Source organism: Zalophus californianus, chromosome 12 (genome assembly GCF_009762305.2).
Source record: "Zalophus californianus isolate mZalCal1 chromosome 12, mZalCal1.pri.v2, whole genome shotgun sequence".
NCBI classification, from domain to species: Eukaryota; Metazoa; Chordata; class Mammalia; order Carnivora; family Otariidae; genus Zalophus; species Zalophus californianus.
The window spans coordinates 9,892,681-9,911,263 of NC_045606.1; the positions used below are offsets into that span (position 1 = coordinate 9,892,681).

At 40.6% G+C, this 18,583-nt stretch overlaps 1 protein-coding gene across 2 annotated transcripts in view; it reads right to left on the reverse strand.

Moving 5' to 3' along the window:
• Nucleotides 1-14,620, reverse strand: part of STK17A (serine/threonine kinase 17a) — a 40,638-nt gene extending 26,018 nt beyond the window's left edge. For both annotated transcript variants that reach the window (XM_027574618.1, XM_027574617.1), the window contains exons 1-2: nt 14,268-14,620; nt 2,740-2,952 (exon numbers count right to left, since the gene is read on the reverse strand). In XM_027574618.1, coding sequence (XP_027430419.1) covers nt 2,740-2,952; nt 14,268-14,473 — 419 coding nt within the window. In that variant the 5' untranslated portion in view covers nt 14,474-14,620. The remainder of the gene's footprint in view (nt 1-2,739; nt 2,953-14,267) is intronic.
• Nucleotides 14,621-18,583: the final 3,963 nt, after the last annotated feature.

Sequence of the window (18,583 nt, forward strand, 5' to 3'; positions counted from 1 at the left end):
GAACACTAAAAAAAGGAGACAGATTTTGGCAAACAGGGTTTGAGAAGAGCAGGGGCAGCGGAATGAAGAGTAACGGCGAAGCACAGAACGGACTAGAAGGTGAGGAAAGCTGTAAATTCAGCCTGCTCCTTTAAAAAGTCAGCAGTAACGGAAAGAGCAAGCCAGGACCGTGGTTTAAAGACAGTCCAAGCTGAGGAAAAGGAATTTGAGGGTAAGAGAGAGAGCAACACGGGAAGACAAGGGAAAAGAACCGCCTTGGAAGAGGGGCTGCAAAGCTGACAGAGGTCAGTGAACTGATTTAAAGACAAAACAATGGCCCTAGAAGAGGAAGGAAGAGAATTAAAGAGCCCAAGTTAAGGTCTCAGCCTCAGAGTTAAGCAGCGGAAACTTCGAACAGAAGGGAAGGGGTGCGGGATGCTGATGGAGGGCGCCTGCTGGTAGGCAGCTGAGAAACGACGGGAAGTGGCGATGCAGGCAGTGCGTTGAAAGTTTCTAGTAGATTCTGGCGGGGGAGGAGGGGAGTGGGGACGACACATTAAAAGAATGAGAGATTAGGTAAAGAAGGACCCAACGACAGGAAAGCAGGTCAAAGATGACACAGGTCTTCCCCCGAGTGTGCAGGAGGCGGCACAGGCTGGGGTTCCAAACTGGCAGAAGGACCTGCCGAGGAAGACGAGGAGGAAGGAGGAAATAATGCGAGGTGCTGGCGAGAGCTCAGCCGAACCAACTCCCGAAGAAGAAAGGGAATCCCGGGAAAGAAAAAAGGCAGGGGCTGGCTGAAAGACGGGGGACCTGAGAAGAGCTCAGGATTAAAGGCTGAAGAGCAGGTTTGGTGAGAACAGGCGAGGAATCTGGTCAGAGAATAATACTTCACAAAGTCTTTTCTAGAATCAACTGCCAGTTCTGCCTTGATCCTCTCCAAAACAAACTGGAAACCCAAAACCTAGGTAGGCAGGGCATTTATATACGAGATTCCTAAACCAGCTTTTTTTTTTTTTTTAAGTTAGAAAACAACTTTATTCAGGTATGATCCACATATACTACATTTGTTACCCGTCCCATCATTTTTAATATTTTTCCGATTATAATTAAAAATACCCTGTGTGAAACACTTTTGTACTTCTCACCGTTCACATTTTATAATTCCTTTAGAAGGGATTCCTAGAAGTGAAATTATGGAATTAAAATTTATGAACATCCAGAATTAGCCATCCAGAATTTGCTTTCTATAAATTTTTAAATTTTTTAAAAACAGTATTACACACATTTAACTTTTCTTTTTAACAATATTAAAAAAAAATCTATGTTGAAACATTTAGATCCATCCAGAATTTGCTTTCTATAAATTTTTAAATTTTTTAAAAACAATATTACACACATTTAACTTTTCTTTTTAACAATATTAAAAAAAATTCTATGTTGAAACATTTAGATTCACCTTAGCTTTTTTTTAAATGACCGCACAGTAATTCACTTTGTGACATTACCACTTACTTAACCAACCAACCCCTTTCTATAAAACAATTAGGTTATTTCTTTTTTGCTACATTAAAAAAAAAAAACCTCACTATTTTCTAACACATCTTTGCCCAACTGCCCGATTACTGCCTTGTGAAAAAATATGTAAGTGAAATTGCTGGATTAAAGAGTATTGTGGGTTTTGTTTTGTTTTTTTTTTTAATTTTTGATACATAACTCCAGTCTGTCCTCCAGGAAAGTTGCACCAATGAATACTCCCACTTGTAGTATAAATCCGATGGTTCAACCCATGAATATCACTTTTTCTTTATGATTTTTGCCACTCTTATAAGGGGAAACTGAAAACATATTTTCAAATTTACATTATAAAAATCATAAGAATCAGTATTTTTCATGTACATATAGGCCATTTATATGTATGTATGTCTATGTGGAATAAATCTTCATATCTGTTAAAAAGAAAAGCACAGGCCCAAAATGGTATCACTTAGACCAAATCCCCAAACTGGGGCTTACTACCTACGCTAACTGCAGTTCCAAGCGCCCCCAGAAGTCTAAGTCTTAACCAGTCAGTCAGAAAATTTCTGACCAACATCAGTGAGGAATCTCACATGGGCCCTATCCATGCCCCCAAAAGAAGATGAGGTAATCCACCTAATAAGACCCCCTGCCCTTCCCACAAGGGAAGGTGATCTTGCCTGAAACAATCCTTTCTTTTCTTTTGCTAATAGCTTTTGGCCACACCCTCCTTCCTAGAAAAACTGTCCATTTTGTACAACTCTTTGGAGCTGCCCTCCACTGGAGGAAAATAGGATTTCTTAAGAAGAAGAAACTTCATTTTCCAAAGCTGTTTCCTATACAGTCTCTACTTAACTCAAATGAAAACATGGTATGAATCAAAACAATTGTTTCTGAAAGAAAGGAGATTATTAACTCAGACTATATGAACATGTAAGGGATTGTAACGTGTCTCTTATTTTAGTATCACCGCGTTATCACTTACTTTCTGAAGAATGCCTCTAATAAGAACATAAGAGAACTTTACTATCAGAAGAATTTCATTAAAGAATGAAAATAAAAAATCTAATATACATGCATTCTTATTAATCTGGTATTTTCCAAATTAAAGAGAAACACATGAAAAAGTTCTGGAAAATCTTCAGATTTCCAGAGCCAGGCTGCAACACATACCACAGATGACTAGCATCCTATAAAGTGTGGACTATCAAACAAACTTTATCTAAGGAAAACAATACTTACTATTCCAGGACTAAGATCATTTCTGATGGAGTTTCATAGACTTCATGTAAATTAATGACCCATGGATTGTCCTGTGCTAGTTCAAGAACTGCAATCTCATGAATTATTTCCATCCGACAATCTTGACCTTTTCTTCTTTTTCTCATGAACTTTGCTGCGAATTCTTTTCCAGAATCTTTCTTTATACATTTCCTCACCACTGCAAATTTCCCCCTAGAATTAAACAAAAACATTCACTGTTAAACTTGACAACTTTCTAGAAATGGTAAATTTTAATACAATTTCCAAATATTCATCAGTGGATATTCAAATTTAGACCATAATTCAATCACAAATGCAGCACTCTCACTTAGGAATTTAATAGGTACATCTCTAATCAAATAAAATGTAACTGGTAAACCTGCAAAATTCCTTCTGAATAGAGAATAACCAAGTATTAAAGTCAATATTTTTTGCAGTTATACATAAGCTATTTTTTTTACACATTTATACACAAGAATGATTTAAATCTTGAAAAAAGGCGTTTGACTTGTTAAGAGAAACTGGTTATCAGAATTCCTAAAAGAACTGAATTGACTCTAAAACTATATCGCCTTTCAAAACTATAAAAATTAGGGATCTCATTTATATATTTCAACTACAGCATCAGCTGGAAAAGTCTAGTTTTCCTATAAAGACAGCTACAACAAGCATTATTTTGATACACTACACTATCATTTGTTATTAAACTAATAAGTGAGTCACAGGGGAGTCCGTATAACAAACTAAGCAAAATAAGGCTATGAGCTCTAGAATTAGATGTGAGTTTGAATCCCACAAATAGTTCTGCAGCTCACTTGGGCAATTCATTTAACCTTTTTAAATCTCATCTTCCTCATTATCTGTGAAAGAGGACACACCAGAATCCACTTCACAGGGTTGTGTGAGAGCTCAAGTATATAATACATACCAATTGCTTAACATGGGACTTGCCACATAAGTGCTAAATGAAATATTATTAATCAAACAAATCATTAATTTGTGATAGTCATCACACAAAAATACCCAATCTTTAAGTTGGAAGGCAGCTTAGAAATCAGTTTTTTTTAACACCTAATGCCAAATGCCAATGTCAGTGTCTTCTTTCAAACTCTGAGGCTGTCTCTTCCACTCCTGGGTGCAAATTATTATTATTTTTTTTATTATTATGTTATGTTAATCACCATACATGACATCATTAGTTTTTGATGTAGTGTTCCATGATTCATTGTTTGCGCATAACACCCAGTGCTCCACGCAGAACATGCCCTCTTTAATACCCACCACCAGGCTAACCCATCCCCCCAACCCCCTCCCCTCTAGAACCCTCAGTTTGTTTCTCAGAGTCCATCGTCTCTCATGGTTCATCTCCCCCTCCGATTTCCCCTTCATTCTTCCCCTCCTGCTACCTTCTTCTTTTTTTTTTTCTTAACATATATTGCATTATTTGTTTCAGAGGTACAGATCTGTGATTCAACAGTCTTGCACAATTCACAGCGCTCACCATAGCACATACCCTCCCCAATGTCTATCACCCAGCCACCCCATCCCTCCCACCCCCTACCACTCCAGCAACACTCAGTTTCCTGAGATTAAGAATTCCTCATATCAGTGAGGTCATATGATACATGTCTTTGACTGACTTATTTCGCTCAGCATAATACCCTCCAGTTCCATCCACGTCGTTGCAAATGGCAAGATTTCATTCCTTTTGATGGCTACATAATATTCCATCGTATATATATATACCACATCTTCTTTATCCATTCATCTGTCGATGGACATCTTGGCTCTTCCCACAGTTTGGCTATTGTGGACATTGCTGCTATAAACATTGGGGTGCACGTACCCCTTCGGAACACTACATTTGTATATTTGGGGTAAATACCCAGTAGTGCAATTGCTGGATCGTCTGGGTGTATATTATTTTAATAAGATTTTCATTACAGGCCTAAAATGAAGGGCTGTTAAGTCTGGGCCTTTTACTGAGCAGTACACAAAGAAAGACCCTTCTCTTCCAAATACCAATCTATCGGGTATTGACCGAAGCTAAGGATCTGTTAACTGCCACTCCCTCGTCCCATTTTTTTTTTTTCAAGATTTTATTTATTTGAGAGAGAGGGAGAGAGAAAGTACAAGTGGGGTGGGGGGAGGGGCAGGACCCAGGACCCCGGGATCATGACCTGAGCCAAAGGCAGACGCTTAACCGACTGAGCCACCCAGGTGCCCCTCCTTTTTCCAATTTAAATCATTCCTCATCCCCATAAAGGTTTTGAACACTTTCTCATTATTACAGCTCATCAGACCTGCTGATAAGATGTGTCAACCAAATCTGAAGCAACTCCCCCAAGTATAATCAGATCAAAGGGTTACATCATTATTATTTTGTTGATCTTGGTACAATACAACCTAATATTTGCTTTAAAAAAAACCTGACAGGTTTTTCATATTTCATATTGAGCTGGTAAATAAACCACCTAGATCTTTTTCCTTTTGAATTTTTTCAAGCCAGCATCCTCATATTTTTAAAATACGGTTTTTGTTTGGTTTTTAAAGACTTATTTGGGAGAGAAAGAGAAGAGCGTGCACAGGGAGGGGGCGGGGGGAGAGGGAGAGAGAATCCCAAGCAGACTCCATACTGAGCACAGAGTGCTACACCATGCTCAATCGCACCGCCCTGAGATCACGACCTGAGCAGAAACCAAGAGTTGCACACTTAACCAACTGAGTCATCCAGGTGCCCCAATTTTTAAAATGTTTTAAAAAATTAAAGGCAAGGCTTTCATGTTCTGTTACATTTTAATTTTTAGGTTCGGACCCAGCATTCTAGATTACTAATGTCATTTTGAGTACGAATTCTTCCTTCCTAGCTACTGTTAACCACAAATGTATTTTCCATGCACTCTATACTTTTGTAACCACACCAATAAAAATGTTAAAGGATATATCCTTAGGCATATCTGTGAACATAGTTGCTCACATAAGTAACAATCTACCTAACAGCACCCTTGTTCAGGTCAACGTTCTTGTTCACAAAAATGTGAAAGACTTCTATAGATGCTTAGAGGGATTAAATCATAAACCTATTCATCACAGACTAATGCCTTTTATTTTACTCCAAAAAATCATTAGACTAACATTTCCATCAAGTTTTAAAAGGTTCGTAATGACCATTGGGTTCTTCTGAGAAAAAAATCACAGATATTAAAAGAATCAGGGGCGCCTGGGTGGCTCAGTCAGTTAAGCATCTGCCTTCAGCTCAGGTCATGATCTCAGGGTCCTGGGATCAAGCCCCACATTGGGCTCCCTGCTCAGCGGGGAGTCTGCTTCTCCCTCACCCTCTGCCCCCCACTTCTGCTTGCTCTTTCTCTCAAATAAATAAAATCTTTTTTAAAAAAATAAAAGAATCAAATTATTAATATGTCAGAAGTTTCAAAAGAATAGAAAAAAAGAGGAAGTTTCATTTATTAAAAAACTGACCAACATACCTAATTGACAGCAAGCATGTTCCTGGTAAATTAGAAATGACTCCGTTGAACTGCTTTCAAAATATTCCCCCATCAAACACACAAATGTTTACTGTTCACACACCTAATGTTCCAGGCAATACAGTACTGTGCACTAAGTAAAATACTACTTAATATCTGGCCTGAATGCATATTTTTGAATAGATGGGAAGACAAATGACTCAAAAGAGAAAGGGATTCATATACATGGCAAACCTACAAACTCTGGGAGCCCTTGTTACAGAAAAGCTATTGCTAAATTCAGGAACCAGAGGCAAATACAGGAAAGAGCCCCATACTTAATTCAACATCTGGGGCCATACCACCATTTCTTAGGGTCACCAGCACAATTCCCATGGCTCTCCACCCACACCAATGACTGCTCTTAATACCACCTTTGTTTTTGTGGAAGCACTCCTCACAGTTTTAGGTTTATTTTTTTCTTTCCACCCTGTCATGCACTATATTGGGAGTCAGCAAACTTCTCTGAAGAGGGGCAGATAGCAAATATTTTTGGTCTTGCTGGTCTCTGTCGCCACTAGGCAAGCCTGCTTTGTACAATGAAAGCATAGACAAAAGGTAAATGAATGGGTGGATCTGGGTTTAAAAAAACAAAACAAAATTTTATGGACACTGAAATATGAATTTCATATAATTTCCATGTTATTAAATATTACTCTTCTGATTTTTTTCAACCATTTAAAAATACAAAAATCATTCTATATAGCTCATGAGCCTTACAAAAATAGGTGGCCAGCAGCAGTTTGTCAACCCCTGCATTATCCCACAAGGAAGAAAGTCGTCCATCATTCTGATACTGAAACTGACAGCAAAAACAGCAGATCATGACGGTTTTGAGGAAACTTGTCTTGCCTTCATCACTAAATGACTGGTGCAATGGTAGGAGAACTTTTGAAACTACTCAAGGAAGACTCCAAAGGAGATAAAAAGAGATTTCTGAAACCGTTCCTTCTGTAGAGCAACAGAGTACACAGAAATGTGAGATTCAGTATTCAAGGTGCCGAGTCCTAGTGAACACATTAAGAATCACTTCATCAAAGTGTCTAAATTCCACACCCCACAAGGACTCCAATATGCATGTTTTACCACAGCTTCATGGCAAAAATCATGACTGTATCTAAACCCTGAATTTTAGGTTACTTAGGAAAAAGCATAAAACCACAGTTAATATACAGACTTGAGGCTGATGACGTTCAAAGGGCATAAGATGTTTGTTTCACATCTACTTTCTTTACCGATTTAGCTAAAATTCTTCCTGGACTACACAGTTATTACCATTTTCTGAGCTCTTCATCCCTTTCACAAAAATCTATAGTTCACTATTACACACTAAACTGACAACTCAGGTCTGCATTAAACAGTTTTGGGGAGTCAGAACTACTCAATGATAATACATTGCAGAGCGGTGGGAAAGTAAGATATACCAACAAATAATAAGAGGAAGGACAGCTGAGTTAGACCCACCAGTCCAAGCCTCCTAAGAACAAAGACTAGATTTTAGTCATCTTCGCATTGCCAAGGCCTAACTTATAAAGCTTAGGAAGGTGTGGTGAGCATCTTTAAGAAGTATGACATGCTAAGGAGTTTGGGCTTTCTCAGGGTAAAAACGGGTACTTGTTAGAATTTTTAAAATAATTGTTTTTAAAAGATAATTCTGATAATGTTATGAAGAGTATATTGTAAAATGTTAACTAGAAACTAGGGAAACCTATAAAATAATTCAGGGGAGTGGGTCTCAACCAAAACAGCAGTGTAGAGGCTAGGAAAAGATGATGCATTTAACAGAGGGTCAAGGTTCATTAGCACTCCCTGGCAGATGGCATTTTAGGCAGAGATGAGGGGAAAAGGGAAAAGTGGAAGCACAGGATGACTTGTTTCCCTGGATGAATGCGGCACCATCAACGGACAGACTGAGTCTAAGAATGGTAACAGGTTTGGATGGGTTTATACATGTACTGCATTACTTAAATTGGCCTGACATAGTACAATTTGTTGCACTATGCCTGTCTCCCTAGCTAGGCCATGAGTTCCCTAGCGAGCCCTCACTGATCACCCATCTTTGTATCCCCACAGTGCCCTGCACATGGCAGGTGCTCAAAAAGGACATCAGATAAGCACCCTGAATATATACACCTGTTCCTGTTATTCTAGTAAGTAAAAGTTCTATGGCAACTTAACCTCATGAAGTTTAATATATTTTTTAAAGATTTTATTTATTTATTTGAGAGAGAGAATGAGACAGAGAGAGAGCATGAGAGGGGAGAGGGTCAGAGGGAGAAGCGGACTCCCTGCTGAGCAGGGAGCCTGATGTGCGGCTCGAGCCCGGGACTCCGGGATCATGACCTGAGCCGAAGGCAGTCGCTTAACCAACTGAGCCACCCAGGCGCCCTGAAGTTTAATATTTTAACCACATCGGACTACTTGCTATTCACTCTTTCCCTGAATTTTTTGGCCACTGTGCTTATTTGTATTATTGCCAATGGCTAGAGGAGTATCTTTCATCACTACTACTGAAATTCCATCCATTCCTTAAGGCTCAGCTCAAATGTTATTTTCCCCATAAAACTTTCCCATGTGACATGTCACCCTGTTGATAAAGGGACTAGTGACTGATTTGTTACATTTGAGAATAACTGCCAGATCCTAGCAAAGTGACTTATGTGCTTATAACATTTACTTAAGAGCACTGGAGCGCTCTTAAATATAAGACCTTCCATTCAAGAAAGACCTAGAACAGATTTTACCTGTCTTCTTACCTCTGAAAGGAAAACAGCAAAACCCAAAATATCTGTTGACCCTAAGTGTAAAAATCAGTAAGTCCATCAGATCAGCTATCAGCATGAGTGACAAGAACAGGCAGGGCTTTAAAAGACAGACTATTTTGAATTCTGCCTAGTAACTGCATAATCTTAGGCAATTCACTCAACCTTTCTGAGCCTGAATTCCTCATCTGTAAGATTAGGTTGATGGCACTTAACCTTGTAAGAAGATAGTAAATACTAAACAAAATTACATCTCTACAGTGTATGGCATTCAGCAAATGATCAGTAATCAGTAGCTATTTTTATTGTTTGAGGCACAAACTTCAGATCTATGATAATGACAGTAATTTGTAAAAAAGAATCCTAGAACAGAGGAGTTTTGAAGGTGGTCTAACTTGAACTCTCTACTTGATGCAAAATTTCCCTCAATATATGTAGTTCCTTCTTCTTCACCTGAATAAGTGAATCAATGGCTACAGCTACTTGGCTTTCTAATGCACTTGGTTCAATAATCCGATTTTATAAAATTTTGTTACATATAGCTTTATAAAGAGGCTGAAATTCATTAAATCCTTAAGTTTATGTATTTTATTTTTTTATACTTGATCTTAGCCAAAAGGTTGAGAAGCTATTGTATTTTATTTTTTTTTAAAGATTTTGAGAGACCGTGTGCACGCATGTGGGCGTGCTCACAAATGGGGGGAGGGGCAGAGGGAGAGGGTGATGTAGACTCCCCGCTGAGTGGACAGCCTGATGCAGGGCTCCATCCCAGGACCCTGGGATCATGACCTGAGCCAAAGGCAGACACTTAAGTGACTGAGCCACCTAGGCACACCAAGTTTATGTATATTTTAAACTAAGATTTTAATTTTAACATTTTAAGTCCCAACTTTTCAAAATTAAAACAGTTGACTCAATGAAGTACCGGTCTTAGGACTTCGTAAGTAACCCTGTTGCTGAACCACAAACATAGCCAATTTTTTTTAATCCAAAAATACCAGATTACACACAACTGTTGGTAAATACTCTTCAAAGAAATCTTAAATAATATCCATCCTAAAACAAGACAGTTTCTACATGGACAATATTACTTACCAAGGGTCTTATGTATTTATTTATTTATTTAGATTTATTTATATGAGAGAGAGGGTGGGGGGCGAGGGGGGTGGGCAGAGGAAGGGGAGAGAGAATCCTCAAGCAGACTCCCCACTGAGCATAGCGCCCTATGCAGGACTGGATCTCAAGACCCTGCGATCATGACCTGAGTGGAAATCAAGCGTCAACAGCTCAACCGTCTGAGCCAGCCACATGCCCCAGAAGGGTCTTAATTTCCAAAGAGACTATGAATTACAATTTATGACACATGCTGAAGTAGTTGTAAGGTACAAAAACCTGAAGCCATTATTTACAGCCATGGGTCCAGGTAAAGAACACACAGTTCCTGAAATACACCTGCCCTCCTTCACCTTGAACATTCTCTTACTGTCTGATAAAAATCCTTCCTTGTTCCTGCTACTCTCAACTGCTCCGAAGAGAAAGAGATACAACATCCCTAACTACCAAAAGGCCCAACTGAAGAGGGAACTATATGACACAGAAGTTTCACTGGGTTTGTCCCAACATGGAACTCACGTCCTCTCGGCAATTCCTCTATGAGAGATTGCTTCAGGTACAAGACAGGCTGCAGGTTATTCTTTGAGAAATATCTGACTTATATGATAGAAGGGATTTCAAAGAGTTCCAGCTCAGCAGTCTTAGCCTAAGACTCAATCAATCTCTGTCTTGGTTTTCTCATTGAAAGTGGGACTTCCCAGGGCCACCTGGGTGGCTCAGTCAGTTAAGTGTCTGCCTTAGGCTCAGGTCAGGATCCCAGGGTCTTGGGATTGAACCTCATGTCCAGCTCCCTGAGAAGCTGGGAGCCTGCTTCTTCCTCTCCCTCTGCAGCTCCCCCTGCTTGAGCTCTCTCTCTCAATACATAAATAAAATCTTTAAAAAAAAGAGAGAGAGAGAGAGAGAAAGAAAATGGGACTCCCCAAACATGCATTTGAGGAGAATTAAATAATACATGTGGAAAGCACTTGTATAACTGTAAAGTATTTATGAAATACTCATTCAGCAGAGAATTCATATTTTTTTGTCTCATAGGGAAATCCAACTATCAGCACGTAATAATTTAGCAAACAAAAGATACTCTTTTGGCTTTAAAAATCCCTTTTTTCTTAAGATAAAATTTATAAATGCATTAAAAAATGTTAAAAGTTGAGTACTGGATAATGAAAACACATGTAAGGCAAATCATTCAATGTGAAATTAGTATTATTTTAAATTTCTAGAAAGATTTTTGTTCTTGTACTTTCAAACTCAAGGGAAATCAACATTATGAAAAAATTCTCAGAACCCAAGGTCATGTCTCCTGTACCTATAATCATTAATGTGGTTTACACTGGCACTTATCCTGACTCAAAGAAAGGTAACAAGCTTTAGGAATAACAAGTCAAGCTTCAGGCAAAAGAAAATTTTACATCACATATTTACCCACATTTAAGTTGCTATGGACCTGCTGGAGACATGAAAGAATATGACATGACATTTCTTAAAAATAATCAACCTCACATCCTGTCGTTACTATAGAACCAAAATTGGCCATTTCAAAAATTCTCTTCAACCATTTCACTGAAAGCTTTCATTTTCCGTAAGATAAAATAATGGTAACTTCTGAAACAACTCAGTTTCTTCGTTTTAACAGTTAGCTCTTCACACCTCTTCAACATTTCTGACTAAATGAAAGGCCATAGAATATAACAAATCGATCTTCTGTTTTTCCTACATCATTAAATGTAACATAGGTAATTTTGTAAATTCTCTAACAGAATGAGATCAATTAGTTATATCAGAAATGCAACCACAGTTCATAGTTGGAAAAAAAGACAACGTTCTTATTACAGAAAAGGTTATGAATAAACTACTACGTCAGAACCATAATATACAGGCAAAATTTATAAACCTTCAACAAAGACTGCTAATAACACAAACAGAACTTTTGCTTCCTGAGAGTTCTAAATAGTTCCTGTGTGTTTTGCCATGAGATTTCATCACTTTTCCCACAGATAGAAGCATAAGGTTGTGCAGATTTTCTTATTTTTGCTTTCTGGTTACACGTGAAAGAACATTTATTGTTAAACAAGGAATTATATTTTTTGCGTGCTCCGCCTAAGAAAGGCAGAGCCTTCATGCTATACATGTGTTCTCTTTAATTCTCTCCACAACTATGAGGCAATAAATGGTTAGGTAAGTTACTCAAGTACACATAACTAGTAAGTAAAGAGCTAAGATTCAGCCACAGCCTGACTCCAAAGCCCATGGTCTTCACCACTGCATTAAACTTCTCCGTGACCCTCCCCCCAAAAAAAGGAACCAAAAAGAAAGAAATACATTAATTTTGTTTTTCAGTTTTAGGCTCTTACATCAAGTAGCTATCTAATTGCATTGTTCTGCTGCTTCAGGAATTATTACTTTTGTAAGCAAATTTATGTAAGCATATAAATATATGTAATATATATGTAAAAGATAAAACAAATACCTATAGGCAAGTGAATTTTATAATAGATAAAAACAAGAATTGAAAAGAACATTCCTGGTGGAATTAGTATCAACACCTGGTAGGGTATAAATCAATTTTTTCAGATTAAATCATTACTATTATAAACTCTACAAGACAGTGCTTGCCACCTGAAGATATTTCAGCTTTGTAATACCAGTTTTCCTTTTGTGGAATGAAGCCAGACAACCAAATAACAGAAAGTCTTAGTTTTCCTTTTCCAAGCGATCAGGGCTACTGCAGAATGTCTGGAATTTCGATGAATTAGAATACCTAGCTGAGTCAGTAGCTCTCTAGGCCTTCTTGGTCATATTTAAAGTGTGTACAGATCCAGTTAATTAGCGCCCACTATAGTGAAGTGTATCTTGTTCTGAAAGATATTTTTCCTTCGGTTAACATTTGAAGTATGACATGTTTAAGGTAGATTCCCCTCCCAAAAATAAACAAACAAAAAAAACCAACCCCTATTTCTAAAAGCCAGCTTAATATACAGAGAGCATTTTTAATATTGTTTGTAACCAGTGTTACAAGACCCTCCTTTCCCAAGACCCCAGATGAAGGCAGTCATGACTGTCAGGCCCTTTCCCCATTCCAACATGGTGCTATTTTGCAACCATAACAAATGTTCGCAACAACAGCTAACCTTTACTGAATGCTATGTGCCAGGACCTGTAGCATGTGCTTTGCAGGCGTCTCATCTGCACAACACCCCCAGGAGATAGGTAGGTACTGTCGTTATACTGATCTTATAGGTGAGAAACATGGGGCTGGGGAGTCTAAGACGCCCACTCAAGGGCACACAGAGCAAGCAGGCCGGGGTTATGAGCTCGGGTCCGACTCCAAAACCGGGGCTTCTGACAACTTCTCCAAACTGTTCGTAAGGAGTCAGTCCCCCAACCCCTTTCACCCTACCACCCCTCTTCAACATACTAACTGTAAAGGACCCGAACGGCCTTTGCCGTTTGCAGTTTTACAAAGAGACCCAATGCAGAGAGGCGCGGGGAGGAGGGGACAAGGGCCAGCTTACAGCAGAGTAAAAAGAGCGAAGCAAGGGCCAAGAGCCTATGAATGAAACTAATCTGAACGTAAGCCACAAAGACCTAAATATTTTAGAACGAAAATCGCACAAAACCAAGAAACTGAAAATGAAGTCGGCTGGTGCAACGGAAGCTGTCACGCCTGATGTTATCCTTTCTTACAGCCACAGAAGGAGACGGAGCGCACACACGAGTTGAAGGGCAAAGCTGACTCTACAGCTCCGGGTTTCCTTCGGACTCACACGCAGGGTGGCTCACACGCCCCTCTCGCTACCCTGCCGCGTAAAACACCTCCGAGGCCGAAAGGGCCCTACGGTCTCGGGAACCCGCCGCTGGAGACTTTCTCACACCCGCTACCAAGTGAAAGCCACACGCCGGGGAGCGCCTCGCCGGCTTGGGGAACAAGCCTCGGCGCGCGGAGGGCTGGCTGGTGCCACTCGACCGCCCCGATCGCCACCCGCACCCAAGTTTGTGCCAAGTCACCGCGCGCGCTATCGGCCCCGGCCCCGCCACCCCCACCGCGCCCGCCACCCCCACCGCGCCCGCCTCCGGCACTAATCGGCCGCCGGTGCCCCGCCCTCCTCACCTGCCCAGCTCTCGGCCCGGGCTCAGGCTGTAGCCGTCCTGGAAAGGCTCGGTGCGCACGGCCGTGCGGATCTCCGTCAGCAGCCCGCGGGCCTGAGGTGGGGGCGGCGGCCGGCGCGGCGCGCCCAGGCTCCTGCCCGCCCGGCCCGACCCGGAGGCGGCGGCCGAGGGCGAGCCGCGGCTGCCGGGCTTCTCCAGGGGGATCATGGTGCACAGGCACGCTTCCTTTCCGGCCGCTCCGCTCGCTCCCAGCTGCGGGCGGCTAACTGTCCCACCTGCGGCTGGCTCGCGCGGCTCCAAGAGCCTCCGGGAGCCCGCTCTCCCCCTCCGCGCGCTTAAACCGCGGCGCGCGGACTCCCGGCGCCCCGCCCCACTCCCTGGCCCTACCCCGTCCCGCCCACTCCCTGGCCCCGCCCCGTCCCGCCCACTCCCTGGCCCTACCCCGTCCCGCCCCTAGCCACCCCCACCCTCGCTCCCTCGCTCCCTCGCTCGGCGTCGGGAGCGCAGGGTACCTCCCGTGCTCCCTCTGCAGCCGAGAGGGAGAGAGTGCAGCCTGGGGGGGCCGCCCCGGCCTCTGGGAGAGGAAAAGCCGCAGGCGCCTGGCCTCAGTCATTTACACACCTGTTGAGCATCCGAGTGCTCCAAAACTTGATCCCTCCGTCAGTGAAAGGCAGAAGAGTTGCCAGCTGGAGCTTTACCTTGGGCGTGTGGGGAGGGGTAATGAGACTCTATCCCGGCTTCTGGACAGCACGGGGGAGTTGACCACGGCACCTGGTTCCTTCGTACCCTGGGAGGAAATCTGGAAGCAGAAGTTGGATAAATATCATTAACCCCTCACTCTAGCCCTATGCAATAGGCAGTATTATACGTCTGTAGTCTTCTCTGTGTTTAACGTGGTGCTCTCGTCTGGCTTTTTTTTTTTTTAATATTAGGTTATTTTTAAATAGAATTTTTTATTTTAGAGAAATTTTAGGTTCACAGCAAAACTACGTGAAAGGTACAGAGATTTCCCACATACCTTCTCCCTCCACCCCCTCATCTGGTCTTTTCTTAATTGAATTACAATTGACACACAATATTGTATTAGTTTCAGGTATACAAGATGGTACCTATATTTTTATACATTATGAAATGATCAGCACCATAGGTCTAGTTGCCATCTATCACTATACGAAGTTATTACAGTACTATTCACTCTATTCCCTATGTTGTACATTACATCCTCATGTCTTATTTATTTTATAAGTAGAACTTAGTGCCTCTTATTCCCCTACACCTGTTTTGCACACACACACACACACACACACACACACACACACCCCGCCTACCTCGTCTCTGGTAACCACCTGTTTGTTCTCTGTATCTATAAGGCTGTTTATGTTTTGGTTTTTTTTTTTTTTAGATTCCATATATAAATGAAATTATATGGTATTTGTCTTTCTCTGACCTATTTCACTTAACATAATACCCTCTAGGTCCATCCATGTTATTGAAAATGGCTACATTTCATTCTTTATTAGGGCTGAGTAATATTATACACACACACACACACACACACACACACACACTGAATCTTCTTTATCCATGCATCTATCATCTATCAGTGGACACTTAGGTTGCTTTCATATCTTGGGTATTGTAAATAACGCCACAACAAACTTAGGGGTACATATAGCTTTTTGAGTTAGCGTTTTTGTTGTCTTCAGATAAGTATGCAGAAGTGGAATTTCTGGAACATATGGTAGTTCTGTTTTTAATTTTTTTGAGGAACTCTCGTACTGTTTTCCATAATGGCTGCATCAATTTACATTCCCACCAACAGTTCACACCCTCACCAACACTTGTTATTTCTTGTCTTTTTGATAATAGCCATTTAACCCGTGTGGGGTGGGTATCTCATTATTGTTTTGATTTGCATGTCACTGATGATTAGTGATGCTGAGCATCTTTTCATATGTCTGTTGACCATCTGTGTGTCTTCTTTGGAAAAACGTCTATTCGGGTCCTCTGCCCATTTTTTCTTTAATTGGGTTGTTTGCTTTTTGTTATTGAGTTGTGTGAGTTCTTTATAGATTTTGGATGTCAACCCCTTATCAGGTATATAATTTGCAAGTATCTTGTCCCATTTGGTAGGTTGTATTTTGTTTTATTGATGGTTTCCTTCACTGTGCAAAAACTTTTTAGTTTGAAGTAGACCCATTTGTTTATTTTGGGGGCTTTTTTGCCCTTGCCTGAGGAGACATATCCAAAAAATATTGAGAGTGATAAAGAGCTTACTGCCTGTGTTCTTTTCTAGGATTTTTATGGTTTCGGGTTTACATTTAAGTTTGTAATCCTCTTTGAGTTTATTTTTGAATATGGTGTAAGAATGTGGTCCAGTTTCATTCTTTTGCATGTAGCTGCCCAGTTTTCCCAAACTGCGTTTTTGGAAATTTTTTAAAAGGTTTTATTTATTTATTTGACACAGAGAGAAAGAAAGGACAAAAAGGCAGGGCGGCAGGCAGAGGGAGAGGGAGAAGCAGGCTCTGCGCTGAGCAGAGAGCCTGATGTGGGGCTCGATCCCAGGACTGTGGGATCATGACCTGAGCTAAAGGCAGTTGCTTAACCGGAGGAGCTACCCAGGAGCCCCTCCCAAACCGCTTTTTAAAGATACTATCTTTTCCACATTGTATGTTCTTGCCTCCTTTGTTATAGATTGGCCATATAAGCATAGGTTTATTTCTAGACTCCCTATTCTGTTCTGTTGATCTATGCGTCTGTTTTTGTGCAAGTAACATACTGTATTCATTACTGTAGCTTTGTAGTATGGTTTTATCTAGAAGCATGATACCCCCAACTTCATTCTGTCTCAAGATTGCTTTGCTGTTCTGGGTCTTTGGCAGTTCCACACAAATGTTAGGATTATCTGTTCTAGTTCTGTGAAAAATACTATTGGTATTTTGGTAGGGATTGCATTGAATCTGTAGATTGCTTTGAGTAGTATGGGCATTTAAATAATAATAATTCTTCCAACCTATGAGTATGGTGTGTCTTTTCATTTATTTGTGTCATCTTCCATTTCTTTCATCAATGTCTCATAATTTTCAGCATATAGATCTTTCACTGGGGCACCTGGATAGGCTCAGTTGGTTCAGCATCGGACTCTTGGTTTCAGCTCAGGGCGTATTCTCAGGGTCATGAGATCAAGCCCCTGAGATCAAACCCCATGTCAGGCTCCATGCTCAGCACAGAGTCTGCTTGTCCCTCTCCCTTTGCTGCTCCCCCCACTCACGCTCTCTCTCTCTCTCTCTCTGTCAAATAAATAAATAAATAAAATCTTTTTTAAAAATGTGTTCCTAGGTATTTCATTCTGTTTGATGCAATTGTAAATGGGATTTTTTTTCCTAATTTCTTTTAGTTTGTTATTAGTGTACAGAAATGCAACAGATTTCTGCATATTAATTTTGTATCCTGCAACATTACTGAATTCATTTGTTCTAACAGTTTTTTTGGTGAAGGCTTTAGGGTTTTCTATATATAGTATCATGTCATCTGCAAATAGTGACAGTTTTACTTCTTCCTTTCTAATTTGGATACTTTTTATTGTTTTTCTTGCCTAATTGCTATGGCGAGGACTTCCAATACTATGTTGAATAAAAGTGGGGAGAGTGGCCATCATTCTCCTCTCCTGATCTGAGAGTAAACCTTTCAGCTTTTCATGTTGACTATGATGTCGACCGTGGGTTTGTCATATATGGCCTTTATTATGTTGAAGTACATTTCCTCTATACAGACTTTGTTCAGAATTTTTATTGTCAAATAATTTTTCTGACTCTATTAAGATAATCATGTGATTTTTTTTAATCCTTCATTTTGTTGATGTGTTGTATCACCTTTATTTGCAGATATTAAACTATCCTTGCATCCCTGGATGAATCCCATTTGACGATGGTATATGATCCTTTTTTTTTTAAAGATTTTATTTATTTATTTGACAGAAAGAGAGAGAGCACAAGCAGAGGGGGGCAGAAGAAGGAGAGGGAGAAGCAGGCTCCCCGCTGAACAGGGAGCCCGATGTGGGGCTCGATCCCAGGACCCTGGGACCGTGACCTGAGCTGAAGGCAGCCACTTAACCAACTGAGCCACCCAGGCACTCCGGTGTATGATCCTTTTAATGCATTGCTGAATTTAGTGTGCTAATTAATACTTCGTTGAAGATTTTTGCATCTATGTTATCAGGGATATTGGCCTGTACTTCTTTTATTCTTGTACCATCTTTTGTTTTTGTATCAGGGGAAAATGAGTTTAGAAGGGGGTCCCTCCCTCTTTAATTTTTTT